This window comes from Sesamum indicum, linkage group LG8, assembly GCF_026168435.1.
Source record: "Sesamum indicum cultivar Baizhima isolate 11 linkage group LG8, ASM2616843v1, whole genome shotgun sequence".
NCBI lineage: Eukaryota > Viridiplantae > Streptophyta > Magnoliopsida > Lamiales > Pedaliaceae > Sesamum > Sesamum indicum.
Window position 1 is genome coordinate 20109104 of NC_142664.1, and position 22007 is coordinate 20131110.

General features: G+C 32.1%; 2 protein-coding genes across 3 annotated transcripts; both read left to right on the forward strand.

Moving 5' to 3' along the window:
- The first annotated feature begins 3902 nt into the window (after positions 1-3902).
- On the forward strand, positions 3903-10140 carry EMB2004 (RNI-like superfamily protein). 2 transcript variants are annotated; one of them, XM_088884241.1, is made up of 18 exons: positions 3903-4023; positions 4102-4414; positions 5345-5554; positions 5842-5900; positions 5999-6136; positions 7182-7256; positions 7370-7453; positions 7555-7616; positions 7781-7850; positions 8180-8255; positions 8338-8468; positions 8618-8677; positions 8785-8859; positions 8959-9063; positions 9137-9232; positions 9326-9406; positions 9492-9597; positions 9660-10140. In XM_088884241.1, exons 1-18 carry the CDS (start codon positions 3982-3984, stop codon positions 9728-9730), a joined length of 1854 nt encoding a protein of 617 aa, XP_088740367.1. In that variant the 5' UTR covers positions 3903-3981; the 3' UTR covers positions 9731-10140. The 2 variants fall into 2 exon arrangements, with proteins under 2 accessions (XP_088740367.1, XP_011086489.1); XM_011088187.3 differs by having other exon boundaries at positions 9492-9593; positions 9687-10140.
- A 4730-nt stretch (positions 10141-14870) lies between these two features.
- On the forward strand, positions 14871-15958 carry LOC105168210 (snakin-2). Its single transcript, XM_011088188.3, has 4 exons — positions 14871-15061; positions 15190-15228; positions 15339-15378; positions 15556-15958. Exons 1-4 carry the CDS (start codon positions 14999-15001, stop codon positions 15738-15740), a joined length of 327 nt encoding a protein of 108 aa, XP_011086490.1. The 5' UTR covers positions 14871-14998; the 3' UTR covers positions 15741-15958.
- Positions 15959-22007: the final 6049 nt, after the last annotated feature.

Below are 22007 nucleotides of genomic sequence, written 5' to 3' on the forward strand. Positions count from 1 at the left end.
GTCTAATGCTGGAACAATTCACTGGGATGCCCTTAAGTGGTTACTTAGATACTTGAATGTATCTATGGATTGTGGCATAACTTTTTCTAAAAGCAGTCATGGTAATAAATTAATTGGATATGTTGACTCTAATTATGTCAATGATAGAGATAACAGAAAATCAATCACCCCATATGTGCTTAAATTGTGTGGCTCATGCATTAGTTGAAAATTTCAACTTCAATATATAGTTGCATTATCTACTATTGAAGCAGAATACATAGTCACCACAGAAGTATTCAAAGAAGCAATATGGTTAAAAGGGTTACTAGAAGAAATTGATTTTTTAAAGGAAAAAGTAATTGTGTTTGCTGACAGCCAATTAGGTATCCAACTTTGCAAAACCCCAGTTTTTCATGACAAAACAAAGCACATTGATGTTAGGTATCATTTTATAAGAGATATAGTTGAAAAAGACATTATTAATCTTCAAAAGATAAAAACAGAACTTAACCCAGCAAATATGGGAACAAAATGTTTGCCTTTTGAAAAATTTAAAACCTGTCTTCAAATTCTGAACCTCGGATAAACTCCTAACCCAATTTAAAACCTGTCTTCAATTGTTTGCCCTAATCTTCTTTTCTTCCTCTTTCCTACCGTATAAATATTCCTCTCTTCATCTAGAAAAATAATCCGAAAAATTATTTGAGCCTAAATACTTCGTGTTCTTAAGCATCTTTATGATATCCTAAGTGATTGGTTGAATTCCCTTTGTGGCTGTTTTGAGTGAACAACACTTGGTATTTTTCTTGGTGAAAAATAAGAGCAACCGTGAGTTTGTGGGTTGCCGCCTTCTTGTGGCCGTGACTCGACCCTCTTCGAATCTCTGGTTCCCTGAGCCGAATATTTCTGTTGCATTCTTTTGTTCTTTATTCATTAACTGTAATTATTGTTCATTCTGTAAATTAGTTGTACTATTTAAGGGTTCAAAACCCATAAATCTATAATAGTTGGCTAGGATTCTTGAGCCTCTGCTGAAGGATAAATACCCAACAAGAAACTATTTATGAATTACATTACACGAACTAATTGGATGTAAATGATTATGTGTAGAAGGGTTCAACCGCTTAGCTAGGAGTTTTTGCAAGAGCTTTGAAAAACTATTTTTTACTTTTGTCTTTATAAAAGTAATTTTTTATATGGAGTATCAACTTCAACTTCTGAAACTATAAAGAAAAGTACTTCTAAGACAAAAATTAGAAGTATTTTGGTAGGTATTTTTAGCTGCTTTGATTTGTTTTTTTAAATAAATTGAATTTTATTATAGACTACTTTATTCTCATTATAATGTCTTAATTTAAATATACGCTTTTCAATTTATTTTATAAGTTGCACATCTAGATTTGATATCATCGTTTTCAAATAATTTGAATAATTTAACACTAATAGTTTCACATATTTAATATTCAGAATTTTTATATTTTATTTGCTATATTATCTTATATTATTGTTATATCATAGGAAAATATAAATTAAATTACTATGATTAATTAATAAAAAGATTATTTTTCTGACAACCACGCAAGTTTAATTGTTGTGTATGAATTAATAATTATATTACTCGATAACATTCAGTTTTATGTTAGTATCCAATAATTTAATAATATACATGACAAATATTTGTACATAAAAAGTTAAATATGAAATATACTAATTGAAATAAAATTTATTACTTTTGCGGAAAACTAAATATTCTTAACAAAAGATAAGTGTAAATATTAAGTAAAAATAATATCTTTTAAGCAATGAGGACGAAATTATTTTTAATCAATTAAGTTTATTTTAGAAGTGTTTTTCTCCCCAAACACTATCCAACTTAGCTTTTATCTACTTTTCATTTTTTTTACAAACACTTTTCAACTATGGTTCTTTTACAACTTCCAACTTTTTCTACAAAAATCACTTATCTAGAATATAAGTTTTTGTAAACACTCCCTTAGAGTCGGATGTAGAATTCCATAGTTAAAAGAAAAGGATAATTACATTTACACCCCCGATCTATGATTTATTATACAAACTAGCTATCCATGTCTTTTACGTAATTACAGAAATCAGTCATGAAGCCAGAAAATAGGGATAGTTTGTGCAATAATGTTGACATTTTTTAGGGGTTTATTTATAATGACATCTCTAATGAGTGTATTACAAAAGCAAGAATATCTTTAGTTATCTATACATCAAGGCATCAAACTAATTGGGCTTCAATTAGTTAAGCCCATTACTATTAACGGTTTTCTAAAAGCTGAAGCCCGTTTAGATATTCGTCAAGAAATAGAATAGCCGACAGCCCAAGATTGGTGGGCCACAACTTGAAGCGTATTTAAAGTTTCCTTCAGCCCAAACCCAAGTTTATTCAAAATATCAGACTTATTTGCATTCCGTTTTATATTTTATTTTGATGTAATGACATTTTTTGACATATTTCTAATCTTATTCCTTGTTACTTGAATTTTCCATCTATTTGAATTTAAATTTCATTAAATTTAACTATTGAAAAATTTAATTCTTAATGTACATTTGTAGAGGTCTTCAATTCGATTATAATCGATCTTTTCTCTTCCAATCGGTTAAAAGTTGAATAACCAATTTTTTTTTAAAAGAAATTTCATTTTATGATTTTTATCCTAAAATACCTATCCAAAATTGATTTGGGTTTTGAATCTTGATTTGAAGTTTTGATTTTAAAAAGTCATGATGCCGCTAAATTATTAGGCCAAGCTACAAGCTAGGCTAACTAGCCTAACCGACTAAGAATCTAGCTGACTCATCAGTCGAATAGATAAAAGGCCCATCAGAAGGACGGATAAAGCCTATCAAATAGAAGAAAAACCCACATGTTTACCTACTATTTTACTAAACTAACAGGACCATGAAATAAGCTCATTTCAGTCAAATACGTCATAATACAATTGGAATGACACGTCATGTAGTTTACCAACACATTTTTGCACGTAGCCTAAAATATCTCCAGGTGGTTTCAAGTAAATCAGTAACAAATGTGTTGGGAATCAGCAAGTAATCCATTCCTGGATTTTTAGACAGATACGGCATAATTCAGTTTAGTTCACGTATTTCAGTCAATATTTATTCAAATCACAGATATTTTGTTCCAAATGATAACCAACTTGAAAGGCTTTCCAACACCATATGGAACTCCACAACCACCATATCTTGGTCTATACACACCAAATTCTAACTAATCCTCTCATTTCTCTTTCGATTTTTATACTATTTTGAGCCTATATTTTGTACTCTACAGTCCACACGAATATATACACTTTATCATTATTTCTTACCATTATTCTCACTTTAAATCAAGTTGTCCCTTTTATTTCTTCTTTAAATCGTTATTGATTTAAGTATCAGAATATTAACCTCTATTTATAGGACTAACCCTCTGATAATATTAAAAATTTTTCAAAGATCCTTCAATCATTGTAGTGTGGCCAAGTTTTTGGTACACATCAAGAAAAAAATTGATTAGTAAAATCGTGAAGGAAGAGAACAGTAAAATAATAATCACTAAAATAATATAATATAAATATATATATGTTATAATTTATAAATTTATAAAATAAAAATATTAAATATATATATTGTACATTTAATATTTTGATTATCCGTCGATACGATTAACCGAATAAAGAAAACCATACCGATCGAAGACTATCAAGTTTTTTTTTAAAGTCAGTTTTGATAAGATGGGTAGGCCCATATCCCGATATTATTGGGCCACAATAAGAAGCCTAATAGGAATTCCTTCAGCCCAAACCCAATTACTTCTATCATTCTTCAATCCATCATCATCTTCGCGAATCGCCGTTTCTATTCTATCCCCTTCTCTCTGCAGTAGTAGTACTCTGCTCCTCCATTGCCTACCCCCCCCCCCCCTCCAAACCCCCCCCCTAATATATAGATACAAGAACTGTATATACACTCTAAATGGTGTCTACGTCAACGCTTTCTCTGTGTTCTCATCCGAAGGTATGCAGATATCTGAAAGCTTAATCGTTTTTCTTTTTTGATTCATATTGAGATTTTGTTTTTTGTTTGGTGTATCAGATTAATTTCGGATTTCAGAACAAACAGAGAAACGAACTATGGACAATGAGCTCCACGAGAAGGAGTTCGTTGTACTGCAGTTCGCTGGTAAAAATCTCCCCTTCTACTCCGGTTAGGATCATTTTGCGGGCCTCGCATTTGAAAAAGTTCAATATTAAAGCGGCGGCGTCGGGTTCTGGCGGCCGCAGTTCGAATCGTGGCTCTAGTTCTCGCAGAGTTTACAAGCAGGCTCAAGCTCCAGCTCCCGTTGCTCCAGTCAAAGATATTGTTTCCTTTGTTCTCCCTGCGGGCGCATTTGTTGTTGTGACTTTCGGTATGCATTTTCCCAGTTACATGTGTTCTCTTTTGTTTAGTCACTAGGTGCGGTTATAATGGATAATTGGATATCGTGGTTTCTTTATCATATTGGATTCTGTTATTAGCTTTCTGATTTCTTCCGGGGATGACTGTTCAATTTCACGTTGGACATGGAACTATGAGACGTGTAGGTGTCAGGATTTTGGTAGCGATTGCTTGTATTGTTGTTCTAGGGTGAAACAGCTTGAATTCGACAGGGTATGTATAGTTTAAGTTATGAATTGAAAAGCATGCTGCTTCAGGTTATTCAAAATCTAGAAAAGCCTGTTTAGAGATCTTGCGAGGTTAGTTGATACAGTTGCCGCTACTCATATTGTAGTCGGATGATGTGCATGTTTCTGCTTATGATTTAAGGTCAACGCTTGCAATCTAAACTCTATTTTCTAATTAATATTCTATGAAGTATCTCTAATTACTGGCTGAGCTGTTAACTTGCCGCAGTTGTCCAGCTTATTTTTGCTCTATTTCTTATCTGAATCCATAAAGTTCCGTCCACCTTAATTTGAGAATCATTGAGGACAACCTTAAGACAAGTTATTGCAATTCAGCTTTATTTTTGTCATGGAATGTTTAGGTTAAGGTAAAAGAAGAGTTGACAATTTGTCTCCTTTGTCTTCTATTAAAGCATCTTAGAAACTTTTTCATATGAAGTGGAATATATTTGATTAGGGAGGAGTTTAAGGATTGATTTTAATTCTCTCCCAGAATCATCGTTAGGCACTAACTGCTCTTGTCATTTCCTTTGCATTAACAGATGAGAAAAAAGAAAGTTCCTTGTCTTTCTTTCCTTTTCTTCGCATATATCTATCCATCTGTTGACTGTAAAGATTCTTTATGGAGAAGCAAATTCTCAATTGGTAACTAATCTACACCTTCCAGCTGACAGTTTTATGGAAATTGGTGGAGAAAATCCTTCTACCAAAACCTACCAAGTCTGCAGCTGAAGAGAATAAACCTGCGCATGGAGTGAAATGGTCCTTTGCCCCTGGGACAAATTTGCTATCATCCTTTGGGGCAAAGATTGAAAGGGAATCCAAACTGAGGCTGAATGATTTTGCTAAAGAGCTTAGGTCATTCCAAAGTGTTGACGTGTCAGGTAATTGTAAAGTTTATTGCTTATTCAGTTTTGTTGTTAACTTTTCTATTATATATTATATATATGGCGTCTTGTTCCCTTCTCATCTGTATGTCCTAGATAGAGTCACCTTATTTCTCTGATATTTTCCCTTTCACCATAGCAGCCCGATAAGAAAAAATTTCTCCTGTCAAACAACCTTCAATAGGACCTTTTCTTTTCCTTTTTCTATTGTGTCGTGTGTCATTAAGCAGAAGTCCTTTGAACCTCTGACAGAGGATTGGCCTAACCATACAAGGTGTTGTTAGGTCAAAAATTTGGAGACGAAGGGCTATTCTTCCTAGCTGAGAGCTTAGCATATAATCAGGTTACAGTTTTCTTTAAATTAATATTTTTGAGCTTAAAACGCTGGCCTCCAAGCTTTGAGTACCTCCATCCATGACTCCTTCCTATTGTCATTGTCAGACTGCTGAAGAAGTGAATTTCGCTGGCAATGAGATTACCGCCGAAGGAATAAAGGCTTTTGATGGAGTTTTGCAATCAAACGTTGCACTAAAATCTCTTAACTTATCGGGAAATTCCATAGGGGATGAAGGAGTGAAGGTAAGATTAACTAAGATACTGATAGATTTGTTTTTGGATGTTATTCCTTGTGTGGAGATTATGAGGTAGGTGATTGACACTTGAAGCTTCTTTTGATATTAATCTCACTTCTGCAATTCTCTCTTCTTTCTGTCTTTCTTTTTCTTTTTTTTTTTTTTTGTCTTTCTGATGCATAAAAAAGATATAATCTCCTTAATATGGGGCTTTAGGTTTATACTTTTCATTTTGTTCCGCCTAAAGTCTATATATATTCCTGGTGAACTGTGTTTATTCTTGCACAAGTTTGTTTGAACTGGTCTTCCCTTATGTAAAATATTACAGCGCATGATCCTTTCACGCTTCATTGTATTCCTCAGATTCACTAAATCTAGACCATGTTTGGTTTTGTTCAATTTCGGTGGGAAAATGTGTGCTTTAAATTTTGTATAGGTTTACTTGTGAAAAGGAGAATAATATTTGGATTAGTTGATGAGATTGTGTTTTATGCTGTTAGTGGTGTCTAATCAATATATCTTTTTTATTTGATGAAAATGATAGTTTTGTTTTCGTTATTAGTTGTTAGAAATCAAATACAGTTTGTTTCCAAATAAAATTTATAGTTATGTTTTTCATTGATTTAGAATTGTTAATGATGTCATGTCAAAGTATTATTGAAAAAATATGTTACTAGTTTATAAAAGTAATGATTGAAAATTTTATATGCATAAAAATATATATAAAAAGAAAAGTAATGATTGACATGAGAATGATAGTAAAACATTTCCAGTGAGAATACGTAGAAACAAATATGTTTTACTTTCATCTTTGTTTCCATAACTAAAAACTGAGTGCAAATGAAACCAAACATGGCATTAGTGACTAGGAAGTTTTACATTCTTTAGGCAGGTGATCTTCATAAGAATCAAATCATATGATAGTGAAATGTTTTTCTATTTATTTTAATCTTTATTTATGGTTGTTTAATTTAAATGGCTTTTTCAAGTATTTTTGGTGTAACACATGCATGTTTCAAATTTTAATTTTTATCAAATTCTACTTCTTGCAGTGTTTATGTGACATTCTGGTGGATAATTCTGGTATTCAGAAGCTACAAATTAGTAGTAGTGCATTTGGGGATGAGGTTAGCCTACTTTTGGCATTCAAATGGTAGATTACAGACATGTTTCATCAGAGATATGTCTTACAAAACATTGTCTATAAAGCACTTAATTTCTCCTCATTTCACGTATGCAGGGAGCAAAAGCTATTGCTGAGATGTTGAAGAAAAATTCAACCTTGCGTGTCATTGAACTTAATAATAATTTTATTGACTACTCTGTATGAAATCATAGTTTGCTGTGTTTTTGTCTCATAGATTGTATAAATACATTGGGTTTGGCTACTAATTCTGTTTTCTTGTAATTTGGAAATGGAGGTAGGGATTTTCTAGCCTTGCTGGAGCAATTCTTGAGAATAAAAGTCTACTGTCGATATACCTCAAGTAAAGTTCTTCCAACCAAATTGACACAGATTTTGTAGTTGAGTGGGAAATATAAAATAAAAGAACTGATTTTTTTTTCTTAATTATGTACTATCTTCTCTTGGTCTAGTTTTCCTACTTATATACAGCAACTTGTTTTAGAACATTAGTGTATGTTGTCGCAGTGGCAATTATGGTGGTCCCCTTGGTGCAGCTGCATTGGCAAAAGGGCTGGAGGGAAACAAATCCGTGAGGGTATCCTTCTCACTGTTTTTGTTTTCTTTTTTTTTAATTTGATTTACTTGATTTTTAAATGTTTCATCACTTGGACCTCCCATATTGTGTTTGTGCCATGACAATCATGTTAATCCAACCTAGAGACATCAAAATTCATCCACTAAGATGTCGTAATTTAATGTGCGTCATTCGGTTCTAGGAATAAACTTTGCCTAAGCCACATGCTGAGATATATTTGCCCGATTCAGATATGCGGTCACTGTTGATATGCGGCATTGTTTAACTTTATTCTTAATATTTGACTTCTATATTCATGACTGTATGTGTTGTACGACGATATATTCTAGGAATTGTATTTGCAAGGGAACTCTATTGGAGATGAAGGAGTCCGTGCTCTGATATCTGGCTTATCTTCTCGTAAAGGTTTGTTCTGCTCCATAACATTTTTTGTTATGTTGTTCCAATGCACGATGCATCAGATCTGACAATTCACATGTCCATGTAGGGAAGCTTACGGCTTTGGATCTTGCAAACAACTCAATTAGTGCTAGAGGAGCCTTTCATGTTGCTGAGTACATCAAAAAAAGCAAGAGCTTGTTGTGGATTAATCTTTACATGAATGATATTGGAGATGAGGTGGAAGTTAAAATTAATTATCTTTAAACTACCCCAAATTACTGCATTTGGTTCTTTGTTCCTTCAAGTTATGCCTTGTATGATTGAGGATTACTGGACCTCGCCAAGATAATACTGCGCATTGATGTCTTCCATTACTTTTTGTCCAGGGAGCTGAGAAAATAGCAGAGGCTTTGAAGCAGAATCGCTCAGTTACTAATGTTGATCTAGTAAGTAAAGGAAGTTGAGATGGTCCTAATTCCGTTTGATTCTTGAATATGTCATCTTGATACTTGAAGTTAGATTGATTTTAGAAGATGTCATCTGATACTTGCAGGGGGGAAATGACATCCATGCCAAAGGGATCAGTGAAATAGCACGAGTTCTGAAAGATAATTCCATCATTACTACTGTGCGTGCTCGCCTGTTGTGTCTCTCTATTTCGTTGGTTTAATGATACTATTCAAGCCATAAGTCTCTTCCTCTCTCTCTCTCTCTCACACATATACAGTTGGAACTTAGTTATAATCCTATTGGACCTGAAGGAGCAAAGGCTTTAGCAGAAGTTCTTAAATTTCATGGGAACATAAAAGATCTCATGCTTGGTTGGTGTCAGGTAAGAAATTAAATACAACTGTGGCGACAATTTCCTAGATTTCTTCTTTGACTCTGTCCGCATAATTTGGCAGATAGGAGCCACTGGAGCTGAATATATTGCAGATATGCTGAAATACAATAGCACCATATCAAGCCTAGATCTGCGAGCCAATGGACTAAGGGATGAGGTTTGTGTTATTTGCATTGTCTTTCAGGTTCCTTTTCCATTCATCATTCTTCAATCCGATTTTGGTTGTCGCCTTATTACACGTCTTTTGCAGGGTGCCATCTCCCTTGCTCGCAGCTTGAAGGTGGTCAATGAAGCTTTGACATCGCTTAATCTTGGGTTCAATGAAATAAGAGTATGGAATATACATTCTGTAGGATTGTTACATCATAATATTTGCTTCTGTGATGTCATTACGTAACATATCATCCATTATGTAGGATGAAGGAGCTTTCGCTATTGCTCAAGCACTCAAGGCTAATGAAGATGTCCGGCTCACATCATTAAATCTTATGAACAACTTCCTCACCAAACTGGGACAGGTTAATTCACTTTTCATGTTTGTTTCCTAAGCTAGCCTTATTGTTTGATATCATACTGTTTAGCTTAAGTGAATATATGCAATAAACATGCAGAGTGCTGTCACAGATGCCAGCGACCATGTATACGAGATGAATGAAAAGGAGCTTAATATTGTCTTCTAGAAGAGATCACATCGCTAGAGTGAATATAATCTTTTTTCTTTTTCGTTTCCCCCATTTTGGAGTTAAGATATAGCAGCAATTTCCCATTTTGTGGTCTTCCTTCCTAGCTGAGTTAAGAAAGAAACCACACCCTTTCCAGATATCCAAATGAGATTATTTCGCTTGAGGGAACCCAGGAATTTTTGGCGGCCAGAGATCATTTTAACTTTGTTGATTAATGTAGTACCGATACTTTTGTCTAATTTTTCTGGTCCGTAAACGTGTAGAAGATTAATGATTAGGTAAAGACAGTAGTTTCACTAGGTTTCAGACTCTGTTCTGGACAATGAAGTGCATGAAACTCTGTTGCTATACATATCAATATACTATAACAGCTTACAAGCAACTGTCCATACCACTTGCTAAACTATGCTGTACCTTGATTCTTGTTGAGAATTATCAGAACATTGTGTGCTAATTTATGAGAGATGATGTTTAATATTCAAATAGTGTAGTCTCTCATCTATACATATTCTTTGTAAATCCTTACCTTTGCCATTTTCATTTAAATCCTCAATATTCATTTGAGTCAAATGTAATTGTGCTTTCATACGCACATTGGGAGTCAGCTTAAGGAAGAAAATGAAGATTAAATTTCTTTTTCCTTTTCTGAAAGCAAAAAATGGTCCCAATAGTATCAAAATTAGGCAGCTGAAAACAACTCTCCACTATGAATGAATTTGCATTTGGATGTCCCATGCTTTTGTCCCTTATCCATACAATGCAATGCATCCTTTAACTGATACTTTTAGACATAAAGCCCTTTTCACTCCAGCTGTTCTCTGATATTTTGGTTTGAGGACTCATAAGATTAAGTTCTCATCGGGAGACAGAAAGAGAGAGGGCAAAAGAAATCTTTTATCCAATTTCATATCTGCGATAAAAAACTATCAATTAAAATTGGTTAGTGAGTTCAAAAACTTAGTACATGACAACTTATTTCCGTATAAGTAGTCAAGTATGAAATTCTCTTAGTAATATCTCAAAATTCCGAATATATCAAGATATATATATATATATATATAGAGAGAGAGAGAGAGAGAGAGAGAGAGAGCAAAATCTTTTTCATGTGAATTGAAGTTCCAAGTGAAGTGGGGCCAAAGCCAATGCTCTTATCCATGCAAATTCGAATGCCCACTTCATCCAACTCTTTTTTGGGTTTCTTAAGCGATCTCTATGGTTATAATATGAATTTCAATTATTATAATTATACCAATTAATATATCAACAAATTTAAGTGAATTTTAAAGAAGATTCATTTCAGTAATAACCTTCAAGAATATTAGACATAATTTTTCAAACTACATTAAATTTACGTATAATTGGTCAACATAAATTTTTTTCTTAATATCAATAAATTTAGTAAATTTTGACGGGGACTCATTTGTTAGACATAAATAAAGTTCAAAAATATTAGACATAATTTCTCAAATTACAACTTATCTATGTATAATTTCATCAAATTTAATTAGAGGGGAGTGTAATTATCCCTAATTTAAATATTTATAGCAATCAAATTTTTTATAGTCTTTATTCCATATATCATATTCTATTCCCACTAAATGTGTGCATGAATAATGGCATCACAATTCCCAAGAAACAAACTCTGGATGGATAGCATCATGTAAGGAGTAGTAGAGTCCAGCTCACATTGAGTTTGCAAACAGTGCTGATTTAATTAAAAACGCGTTTTTGTGCCATAAATTCCATGTGCCCACAGCGCCATACAGTTAACGAAAAATAGAAAAAGCGCTACTTCTGCACGCCCTCCACTCAACACTTTTACTCTGTATTTCCTTTTTTTAGAAAATAGTATATATTGAGAGAGGGAATGGGAATGATAGATCCAACTGGAATATGGCTGGATTCCTCAGACTCTGTCTGAAATTGTCAGTGTACGTACCATATTCTCAGTACATGTATCCCTCTCCCTATGTATGTATTTGTGTATGTGTAGAGTACCTACTTTCAAGATTCATATTGTTAAGTTGTGTTTGGTTTAAGTATAGAGTAAATTAACACGTTGTTTTAAAATTTATCATAATTATAATATTTTTTGATTGTTTGAAAATTAAAAATACATTTTTAAGATTAGTGATCATCTAATAAATACCCTCTATAATGAACTCTTACGAATATGTATTTGTTAAATGACCGTTAATTCAATAAAATATTTGTATTTTGAGACAATAATTAAATATTTATAATTATAACAAACTACAAAAGAGCTCATTGTGAGTTTTTCAAATTATATGATGATACTTGTGGAGTAGAGGTTTATATTCTGAATTTTAAGTATTAATAACTATGAATCAAAATCATTTACTAATATTAAATAATTATAGTTAATTAATATTTTTTGTTAATATTGATATAGGGTAATTTTATGAAGGTCGTTTTTAAATTATATTCTCAATTCTTTCTGAATTTACGGACAATTTTGCACCTACACCGCTTAATCAAGATCTTTACGATTTAATTCCATTACCTCATAAATTCTTATATATATATATGGTTCTGTTATGAACGTCTAATTATTTTCATATATGTAGTTCATATAAAATCATATATATTTAGGAAAATTTGTAATAGTCGTCGTCAATGTCTTCATCGAGTTAAGTATACTATTATAATCTGGTTTCTAACTAATAATTAATTTGTCAATTATTAACATTTAATAATTATATATAGTGAATTAACAATTATTATCAATATAAATATAATAAACACAATAACATAGATAAATTTCTATAATGAAACTCAAATTTATGACTTTATAATTTTAGTGTGAATTTTGCCACTTAAATTAGGTTTTAGTATTTGCTTAAATAAATTCATGATAATAAGGGATAACTACACTTTCATCCCCTGAAGTTTGATTAATTACAGTAGATCCTTTATAATTTGAAAAAATACATCTAATATCCTTAAAGTTTGCCTCTATCTAACAAATAAGTTCTATCGTTAATCAAATTTTATAGAATTTATTGATATTTTCACCGTTATAAGGGTAGTTTAGTTCGAAAAAAGTATTTGACATGCAATAAGTTAATAATAAATCAATCAAAAGAGAGATTTTTTTGTTAGACCAAAGCAAACTTTATAAATATCAGATGTAAATTTTTCAAAATATAAAGGGTCCATATTAAATTACACCAAAATTGAGGAGAGGAAAGTGTAATTATGCCTAATGATAATTACTTTAAAAAAATGTGTATCAAACAGATCTTATACTACCAAACGTGCCCTTAGAAAACATGGGATGATGGGCTTGACTGTACTGTACCAATAAGTGGGGACCCATGCTGACGCAAATACGGACAACAGACCACTAATACCCATCCATTCTCCCATTCGTCATGTTTCGTATTTAAATTTTTATTATATTTATTTAATTAAATAATACAAAATAATTTATAAAAAATTGCTAAAATGTTTTAATTTTTATATAAAGAAAAATTTATTGAGGGTATTCTAGGTAAAATACATCATAAATTATAATGAGCTATCATGGAATTTAGTATAAATACCAATACTCTCTTTATTGTTTAAAAAAAATTATCAACTCCCTAATTTTACAGCCATATAACAACTGATCCAATTCATTAGTTTCTGTTAGGCTTTGATCTATTTTTTATGGTGAATTAGCCAAAATATTCTTGTGAATTACGCATTAAAATTTTACTTATTTTTAAAATAAATTGAATCTTTTTATGGAATTTTCCTTAAACTCTTATGTATATATATATATATTACAAATTCTCAATATTTTTTGTTTACGTCCTCTGATTTTTTATAATTTTTAGGTTTTTATAAAATAAAAAATATAATAAAATTAGAGTTGATAATTCCAGATATCCATCGAAGTACTACATAATTATGTCAAATCTAAAAAAAATAATTATAATTTACCCTTTTTTTAATTCCATGGAGTTTGACTGGTAATACATACTTCTTATTAAGGCTCAACCCCCTCGAGTAACTGGTTTTGGTTGAGATTATATTTATTGACTAAACTACCCTCCAATATATTTATTTATTTATCAGGATAACTATCTCTTAATTACCATATTTTCATAAAGTTTAATATAATTACATTTAAATTTATTGTGATTTGAAAAAATTACATATAGTAATATCAATATTTGTTTCTACGTGACAAGCTAAAGAAACCCCTCCACTAGTAAAGTACCACCAAAATTGCTAATATTAGCAAAAACGTTCAATAAAAATCTACACATAGCCCTATTGACTTATTACATATTAAACAAATCTTTTTTGATCAAACTATATTTATATATATTCTGACGATGATGCATATAAGGAGTCATATCTTCACTTTATATGGGTATTTTGGTAAACAAAATAATTTTATTTAACTTGTAATAAGTGAGTAATAAATCAACGAAAATCAATACGATTTCTCATTCAATTTTATTGCTAATATCAATAAGTTTAATAAATTTTAACTAATAAATAAATATTTATTTATATAAAAATAAACATAAAAAATATTAAATGTAACTTTTCAAACGATAAAAATATTCAGGAAAGGACAGTATCATAGTGTTTCGATCTGTGGTTTGATTGTTTTGTTTTGTGTTTTGGAAATAGAGAGAAAAATAGAGATAAATAAGTGTGTGTTGAAAATAGATGATATGTTTGGATTTGTGTTTTGAGTTAATTTAAAATATTTTAAAATAAGTGGTGTAGATTTGATGTTGGGATTTGGGAGACAAAAATCATTGTTTATTGTCAAATCATATCTTTTTTATATATAAATATTGTATGTTTAATGTTGTATTTATTGGAGAAAAAAATTACTGTTTATTGTCAAATATAGAAAATTAAAAAACAAAAAAACACACAGAAAAAGTATAAAAATATAAAAATAAATATTGAGTGTGTTTTATCTTATATTGAAAAATATGAAAATATAAAACCAAACAAGGGGTATAATTTTCAGAATTGTTAAATAGTTTAGGAGAGGGGAGAAAGTAGTAATGGTTGGTAGTAAGAAGTCTTAACTGCGGTAAATAGTTTTGACTCTGCACAAAGCCACCTATAAATTGCAAGCCAATGCTCAGAACACACACCACACCATACACAAACATATATACCTCTCCCCCTCCAACTTTCTTCCTCCCCAATCCCATAGAGCTCTGTTTGGCAAAACATTTTGTTTTGTCTTTTTGAAAATTAACATGAAAATGTCATCATCTCGTCTGCTTCTTTTCTCTGCTCTTCTACTCTTCTGCCTCGCTCTGGTAATTCACACACATTTTCTTTTTTCTTTTTTTTTTATTTATCATTTTATAATAATTTCCTTTTCCTTTTTTCGAGGGTTTTGATCTTATGCTCTGTTTGGTTTCGTCTTAATTGATTGTGTTTGTAGGTCTCATCCGACATCGAAACTGAAGATGAAGTCTCACTGGTTAATTATTATTATTATTTGAATTTCCTGGATTTAATTTTCCTATTTTTCTCTGTTTTTATACTCTGCATGCACTTCTGACTTTGTTTTTTTTGGTTTTGAATATTTAGGTGGCGAGAGGTAGTAATAGAAGGCTGCTGCCATTTTTGGGTATGAATTTTTTTGTAAAGGAAATTACATTCAGACCCCTCTACTATAGCTAATTACGAAGTTCGCCTAGTGCAGTAGTTTTTTTCATACTGTTGATGGGGTTGGTTTTTATAATAAGAGAGAGTTGAGGGGTGTAAATGTAATTCTATTGATACTAATATTTTTGGTTGTGTGTAGACTGTGGAGGACTGTGCAAGGTGAGGTGCAGCCAACACTCGAGGCCGAACGTGTGCACAAGGGCGTGCGGCACGTGCTGCGCGCGGTGCAAGTGTGTTCCTCCCGGCACTTCCGGTAACCGGGAACTCTGTGGGGCTTGTTACACTGATATGACCACCCACGCCAACAAGACCAAGTGTCCTTAGAACAACGTTTTAGACACTTTCATTACTGTATTAACACCAGTTCTAGTCCTTGTCCCCTTAGGGGTAAGACCGTCTTTTCACCTTTGTCTGGGATGTAAATTTTGAGTCTTGTTTCCATCAAAGTTCTGTTTGGCAGAAGTTTGAGTCTTGATATTTTGTTTTTTTATCTATTATGCTTTATTAGTCTAATTATAATATTCTGGCCGTTTCTCATGTCATCTTATTTCCTGATCAATCTGAAAAATATGGATAATTTTTGTGTTTTTTTTTTTTAAATAGTGGATACTATCTTAATTTTGTGAAATTTATATTTTATCATATATGACTATATTTTTGCCCGAAAAACATTACTTATTATGCATATGCGAAAAATATCACATCACATAATTTTTAATGTTACATGTGCATCGCAGCATGTGATGTTTTTTGACAAAAAACTTGGTGAAAAAATAATTTTAAATGGCAAAGTACCAAATTCCGTAAAGTTGAAATTATAAGTCGACATAAAGAAAATTTTATACGTCAAAGTGTAAAACGATTATAATTTGCATGACAATATATAATCAACCCTAATAATAAACGAAAAGTGTATTTGGAGTTGAATTTAGCCTGAACATATAGAAAATATCACAAACTGGTAATTGAAAAATATAAAATTTAGGGGAAAAAATCTATGTTCATAGTTGTTAAAAATTAATTTTCAATAGAATAATTATAACAAAAAACTGCTCATTAACTATGTATAAAAGATGTCGATAAAATATTATAAAATTATATTTAATTTAAATATAATATTGAGTCAAATTCTACGTCTCCTTACTAAAATAAGGAAGGCAGAGATCTCAATTTGGTATTAGATTTGATAAGAAGTAGCGATTGAAATATGTCAAGAAAGAACAAAACAGTAATCAATTTTTTTTTTTTTTTGTGATTTATTATCAGGTTTTGAATTCAATATTTTTATAATAAAAAATTGAGTTCCAAATCATTGAAATGTCCACTCAGTGATAAGAAGTCATCAATCACTAGCGAAGATATTTTTCATCACTTGAATAGGAGCCGTTTGTAACTCATGTTATACCCATTTTGCCCTTATATGTATCACGGGAATAATTACACTGACACTTTTTGAAACATAATAAAAATATGCGATTATAGACACATACACATAGGGAAACACACAAATAGTTACTTGGTAAGTTCATGTAAGTATGAAATATGGAGGGATAATTGCATATTTACAATACACTTAAGGGGTTTTAATGTAATTATCCCTAGACTATATCTATCAAGATCCACGTATTTCTGCACAGTTCTGGACGATATGATCCGAATCAGGGCACAACTTGATTGGAGTGTCGTTGATACTTGATGGGTGGCATTATCTTCCCATGCCAGGTATTGATCTTACAAAGAACGAGAACTTATAATTTTAGTCAATATTTACTCAGTATTACATCTCATATCTTCAAAATTGAAACTACAAATCACTTATCAAATCACCTAACATTGTGTCTGGATTAATAGATTCAAAAGTATAAATTTTGAATTTGTTTAAGTAATTCCACATTGAAATTTATTTTTAATCCTTGGAATCTCACTTTGAATTATATTTTATAAAATATTAATAAATCTTAAATTAACATTTATACAAAGTCATTTGAAATTATCTTCTTAAAATCCTTTCCTTAGATCCCGTGCGAATGTAAGTATGGGCCTAATGATTATGGTGTTAACTTCTATAGAAGTCCAAATAGTTACCAGTTAGCCCATAACTTGGCCCAATAAGAAAGGACAATGAATGGCTCAATATGGGCCCACTGCTAATATGTAAAAGGCCCAATTTAAAAATAACTCAAAACAACTATATATATATATATATATATATGTATAAACATATTCCCGAAAGAATAGAAAAAGAAGGAATTTATACTGCGACAAAAGAAATTCTATTATTGAGAAAACCAATTTACGTAAAAAAAACAAGCAAACGATTTACTGAGATGATTGAACTTTTATAATAATTAAAGCATAAAAAATGAAAAATCATATATTTAGTTGGTATTTATCTCATTTTATATGAGTTTATCGTAATTTAATTTATTATTTCTAATTATATATATGGATGTTGCGTAGCGGAGTCCTGTAGCTCATAATGGTCAAAGGATTTTTTCAAAAATTCTAAAATCGAATAAGGACTAATCTACAAAATAAAGGTTAGTATTTTGATACTTAAGTCAATAATAAATTTACTGAAAGGATAATAAAAAAATTTAAAATAATGTAAGAATAATGATGAAATGACTAAGTGACTTGATAAAGTATCAAGATAAAATAAAATAATTGTGGAGTGCAAAATAGTACAAGCAACTTGCTCAAAATTAGAGAAAAGAGTGAGAGTGAGTGAATAATATGTGATGCCTTTTATGACTGCATAATGATCTCTATTTATAGGTCGATGAAGAGCAAAAATTTGAAAACGTTTAGCTTGTGATATACCGTTGGAAAGCTGTATGAGTTAGCTAACACATAAAAAAAACGAATTGCAATTTGGGTTTATCAAAAGAAGTTGTGACTGTTTCAATAAGTCTTGTTAGGCAAACTGAGTTCTGGGATTCTATTTTACCAACTTGCTAACAAGTCACCACCATCAATCTAGGAAGAATTTATTGAAATCTCTTTGATATTATGTGCCTCACAGTCAAAAAATATGTATAACGTGTCATTCTTGTTGTCCACGAAGCCATCTTGTTGGATGAGGCTTGCTTTTGGATCTGTCAGGTTAGTATAAATAGATGGGCTATGAGCCCGTATTTTGCTCATGGGCGAGCAGGACTAGACCAACTGAACTGTTCTGGCTTTTTAGCTTTGGGCTTAAGAAAAAATATTTTAGGGGATATCAGATGTATTGATTGAATCAATGTATTACTCAATTTATTAATATAGTGATGTAATCATGTAATTATCACTTAGAAAATGTCGGCCACCCCTTGAATTTATATTTTTTAGTATATTAATTACAATTATATCATAATTCAATTGGCCATAATTAAATCACTTGAATGGACTTAGGGCTGTAAACAAGTCGAGCTCGACCTTTCTTGGTGAGCTCGAGCTCGAGCTCGATTTGCAGGAGAGTGGCTCGAGCTCGATTCTTACATTTCGAGCTCGAGCTCGAGTTGATTTTTTGGTATAATTTTTTTTAATTATTATTATTATTATTAAATTAAATCATGGGATCGAATTACCAAATTTTTACATAAATTTATAAGTAATAAAATAGATTATTATAATGTATACTATGTTATAAATATACCAAAATGTAGTATGAAGTTTTGATTTATTGTTATAAATATAAACTATTAATTAGTTTAGAAGTAATATAATTAGTAAAATATACCAAAAAAACAAAATTCATACTGAATAATTTAGAATTATAGAAAAGTATCCATTATATGGAATAAGCAATTGAAATACATAAAAATATTTTATAGTTGAAATTAATATATGTTCACAATCTGCAAAATTTATATATTTATAAATTTTAGTATAACATTGATGTAACTATAATCTTACATTGTTAAACAATATGGTGGTTAATCGGGCCATCAAAATTTGGATCAAATCGTTACGTATGATTAAACTTACAAAAAAATATATTTGGTAAAGTTTTAAACTTATTGGATGTACAGATGTCGAGATATCGTACTTGGAACATAAAAGTAATCATTCAAGACGATGTATCATTAAATCAGGCACACCATCGTAAGAAGAAGAAAAATAACTCGACCCAACTGCATAAAGAATCATCTTATGCTCCTAATCAATCTATTGTTCATCACCCCAGTGTGAATAATTAACTTCCCATGAGCAGTTGGGGTTTGCTCCTCCGGCACTAGAGGGGCAGTCACAGCATCAAAGTACTCCTACACCCTCTTTTCGCCATGAGAACTCCAATTATAATATTTTGGCATAAATCCTAGTATACACAAGTGACAACTGACATTGTCGAGTGTTTCGAGCTTTGTGTTCTTGCACTTACAATAAGGGCACCTAATCTTGTCTTCATCCATTGTTCACGCTGACACTTAGCCCATTATATAAAAGTCTTAACCCCATCCTCAAACTCTGGTATAAGAACTGCCCTCTTGGGGAGGTTCTTATGATACATCAATCTTCTCAGTTCTCGTAAAATGATGATATATATCCCTACATATTCATACGTATATATATATAATTATATAATTCGACGACCTATAAATTTATTAATATTATAGTACACTAATTAAGGATACATAACATATGAGATAAAAAAATCATTAAACTAAAATAAGTAAACTATAATTAATTTAATTAACACAAAAGGATTAAATTAGTTGTTGTTACTTGATCAACCAACTTAAGAGATAATCAGCAGTTGATGGTCCAAAAATTAAGTAATAATCTTCTTGATCAAGTGTATATACACGAAATCAGAATATTGAGAGTGTGTGTCGTTAATAAGAATTTCTACAACAAATGAAACAAAATGAAAACAACTTGCAACACACTTATATGTTAATCTATTTTGTAACGGTCTTTCTAACGGCTTTTGGAACGAGTATTATAGCTGTTGAAAACTAACCGTTAAAAAATGTAGCCGTTATCATGTCCGTGTTTAGAATAACTTTTGTAATACTATCTATATAAAAAAGTCGTTCTTAATGACGCGGTTTTTGTAACACCTTCTTATTATACAGTTTCTCGCAATTTTTTCCACATAAATTGTAATGGCTTCTCACGTTTTTCTCAATCTGTTACAAATATTACACACCGTTACAAAAACTATAGAAAAATAGTAACAGCCAAATGTATATAATATATTTTGCAACGGCTAGCATAATGCGAAAAGTTGGCCGCTCTAATTTCAGAAACAATTACAAAAAATCGTTACAAATTGTAACGGTTGTAATTTTATAACGGCTTTACAGATACAAAGAAATTATAACGGCATCGTCAACGACTTTGGCCATTACAAAAAAATTAAATTGTTATCTGGCCTTCCATGACGTCATCACATCCAATCACGTTACAAATACGTAATAAAAATCGTGCGTTTTGGAACAGCTACCGTTATAAATTCTAAATTTTTTTCGTAGTGCTATAGTATGAGATGTATTTGATATTAACGTGACAGTAGAAGGGAATAAAGTGAATTTAACCCTTTTTTTAAATAATAAAGTATACATCTTTATTCATTAAAGAAAATGACAAAATCGAGTTGATTGCCCGCATATATACGAATACAGAATTAAGATTATTGATCTTATTAAAGTAATCACTTTTTAGTAAGAAAATAGTTTATTTTCAAAATCTCTTCTTTAAAATTGTTTTACTATCCAAATACTGACTCAATTAACAGCCAGCTGCAGTAGTCAATGTTATGTCATGGGAGTGGCGATAGCAATGTTGACGCCATCCATTACGTTACAGACCTATGTCATCATTCACGCCGACATGCTGCCCTGGTGTCACAGGCCTGCCAATCTTCAGTGCAGCGGAATATCATTTCTCATATAATTTAGGCCTGTGATGCCACAAAGGTGCCAACCTCACCTTCGTCCGGCCTTTGCACACATCAGAGTTCGCGACAGTCCGGGTGCTCGCTGAGGCTCTCTACATCCGTGCCCCTTTGCGTCTAGCACATCATCTCGGAACCTGTCGACACATTGCCCAATGGCTAAGAGCATCCTCGCTCCACTTCGGCATTACGGCACTACACTTGCGCACGCAACGCCCATCTCTTGTCCAACACACTCGGTACATCCTAGGCGCTCGCCCTCGATGGCCGCCTTCCATGTCTCGCCCGAGTAGGACATCATCATAAGTCCGAGGCCCAATCGATGTGCCGTCACCTTGCCGTTCTCCCGTACGGCGTGCCCGACATGCCTCCTTGCCTTTCGGCTTAGGCTTACTGTGCGGCGTCGTCCCACGACCGCCTATTCTTAGCCAACGGACCCCCATGGACGGCTAGAACTCGATAGCGCATTCCATGAGTTGGATCACGAGGTCTTTGAATGCCTGCCTCGATCACCCAATCGCTCGAGAGGCGCTGCCTCAGATAACTCGCAACCCGCGGGGCAACCTAGCACACCACGCGGAGCCTCTCAGCACAATCGCTGCCCAACGTAGGCCATCCTGGCCCTACGCCGCCCGTCAGGTTTCCCAGCCCTTCGGGGACTCTAGCGCTCCGCTCACGAGCTGCCTAGAGCCGGCTCTTGAAGGCCC

What these genes read in the sequence shown, in the direction of transcription:
- EMB2004 (XM_088884241.1), top strand. Translation starts at nt 3,982, where the DNA reads ATGGTGTCTACGTCAACGCTTTCTCTGTGTTCTCATCCGAAG. An exon ending in TAGGGGATGAAGGAGTGAAG is followed by an intron (nt 6,137 to 7,181) that starts GTAAGATTAACT and finishes TACTTCTTGCAG; the next exon opens with TGTTTATGTGACATTCTGGT. An exon ending in TGGCTTATCTTCTCGTAAAG is followed by an intron (nt 8,256 to 8,337) that starts GTTTGTTCTGCT and finishes ATGTCCATGTAG; the next exon opens with GGAAGCTTACGGCTTTGGAT.
- LOC105168210 (XM_011088188.3), top strand. Translation starts at nt 14,999, where the DNA reads ATGAAAATGTCATCATCTCGTCTGCTTCTTTTCTCTGCTCTTCTACTC. An exon ending in TACTCTTCTGCCTCGCTCTG is followed by an intron (nt 15,062 to 15,189) that starts GTAATTCACACA and finishes TTGTGTTTGTAG; the next exon opens with GTCTCATCCGACATCGAAAC. An exon ending in CTGAAGATGAAGTCTCACTG is followed by an intron (nt 15,229 to 15,338) that starts GTTAATTATTAT and finishes TTGAATATTTAG; the next exon opens with GTGGCGAGAGGTAGTAATAG.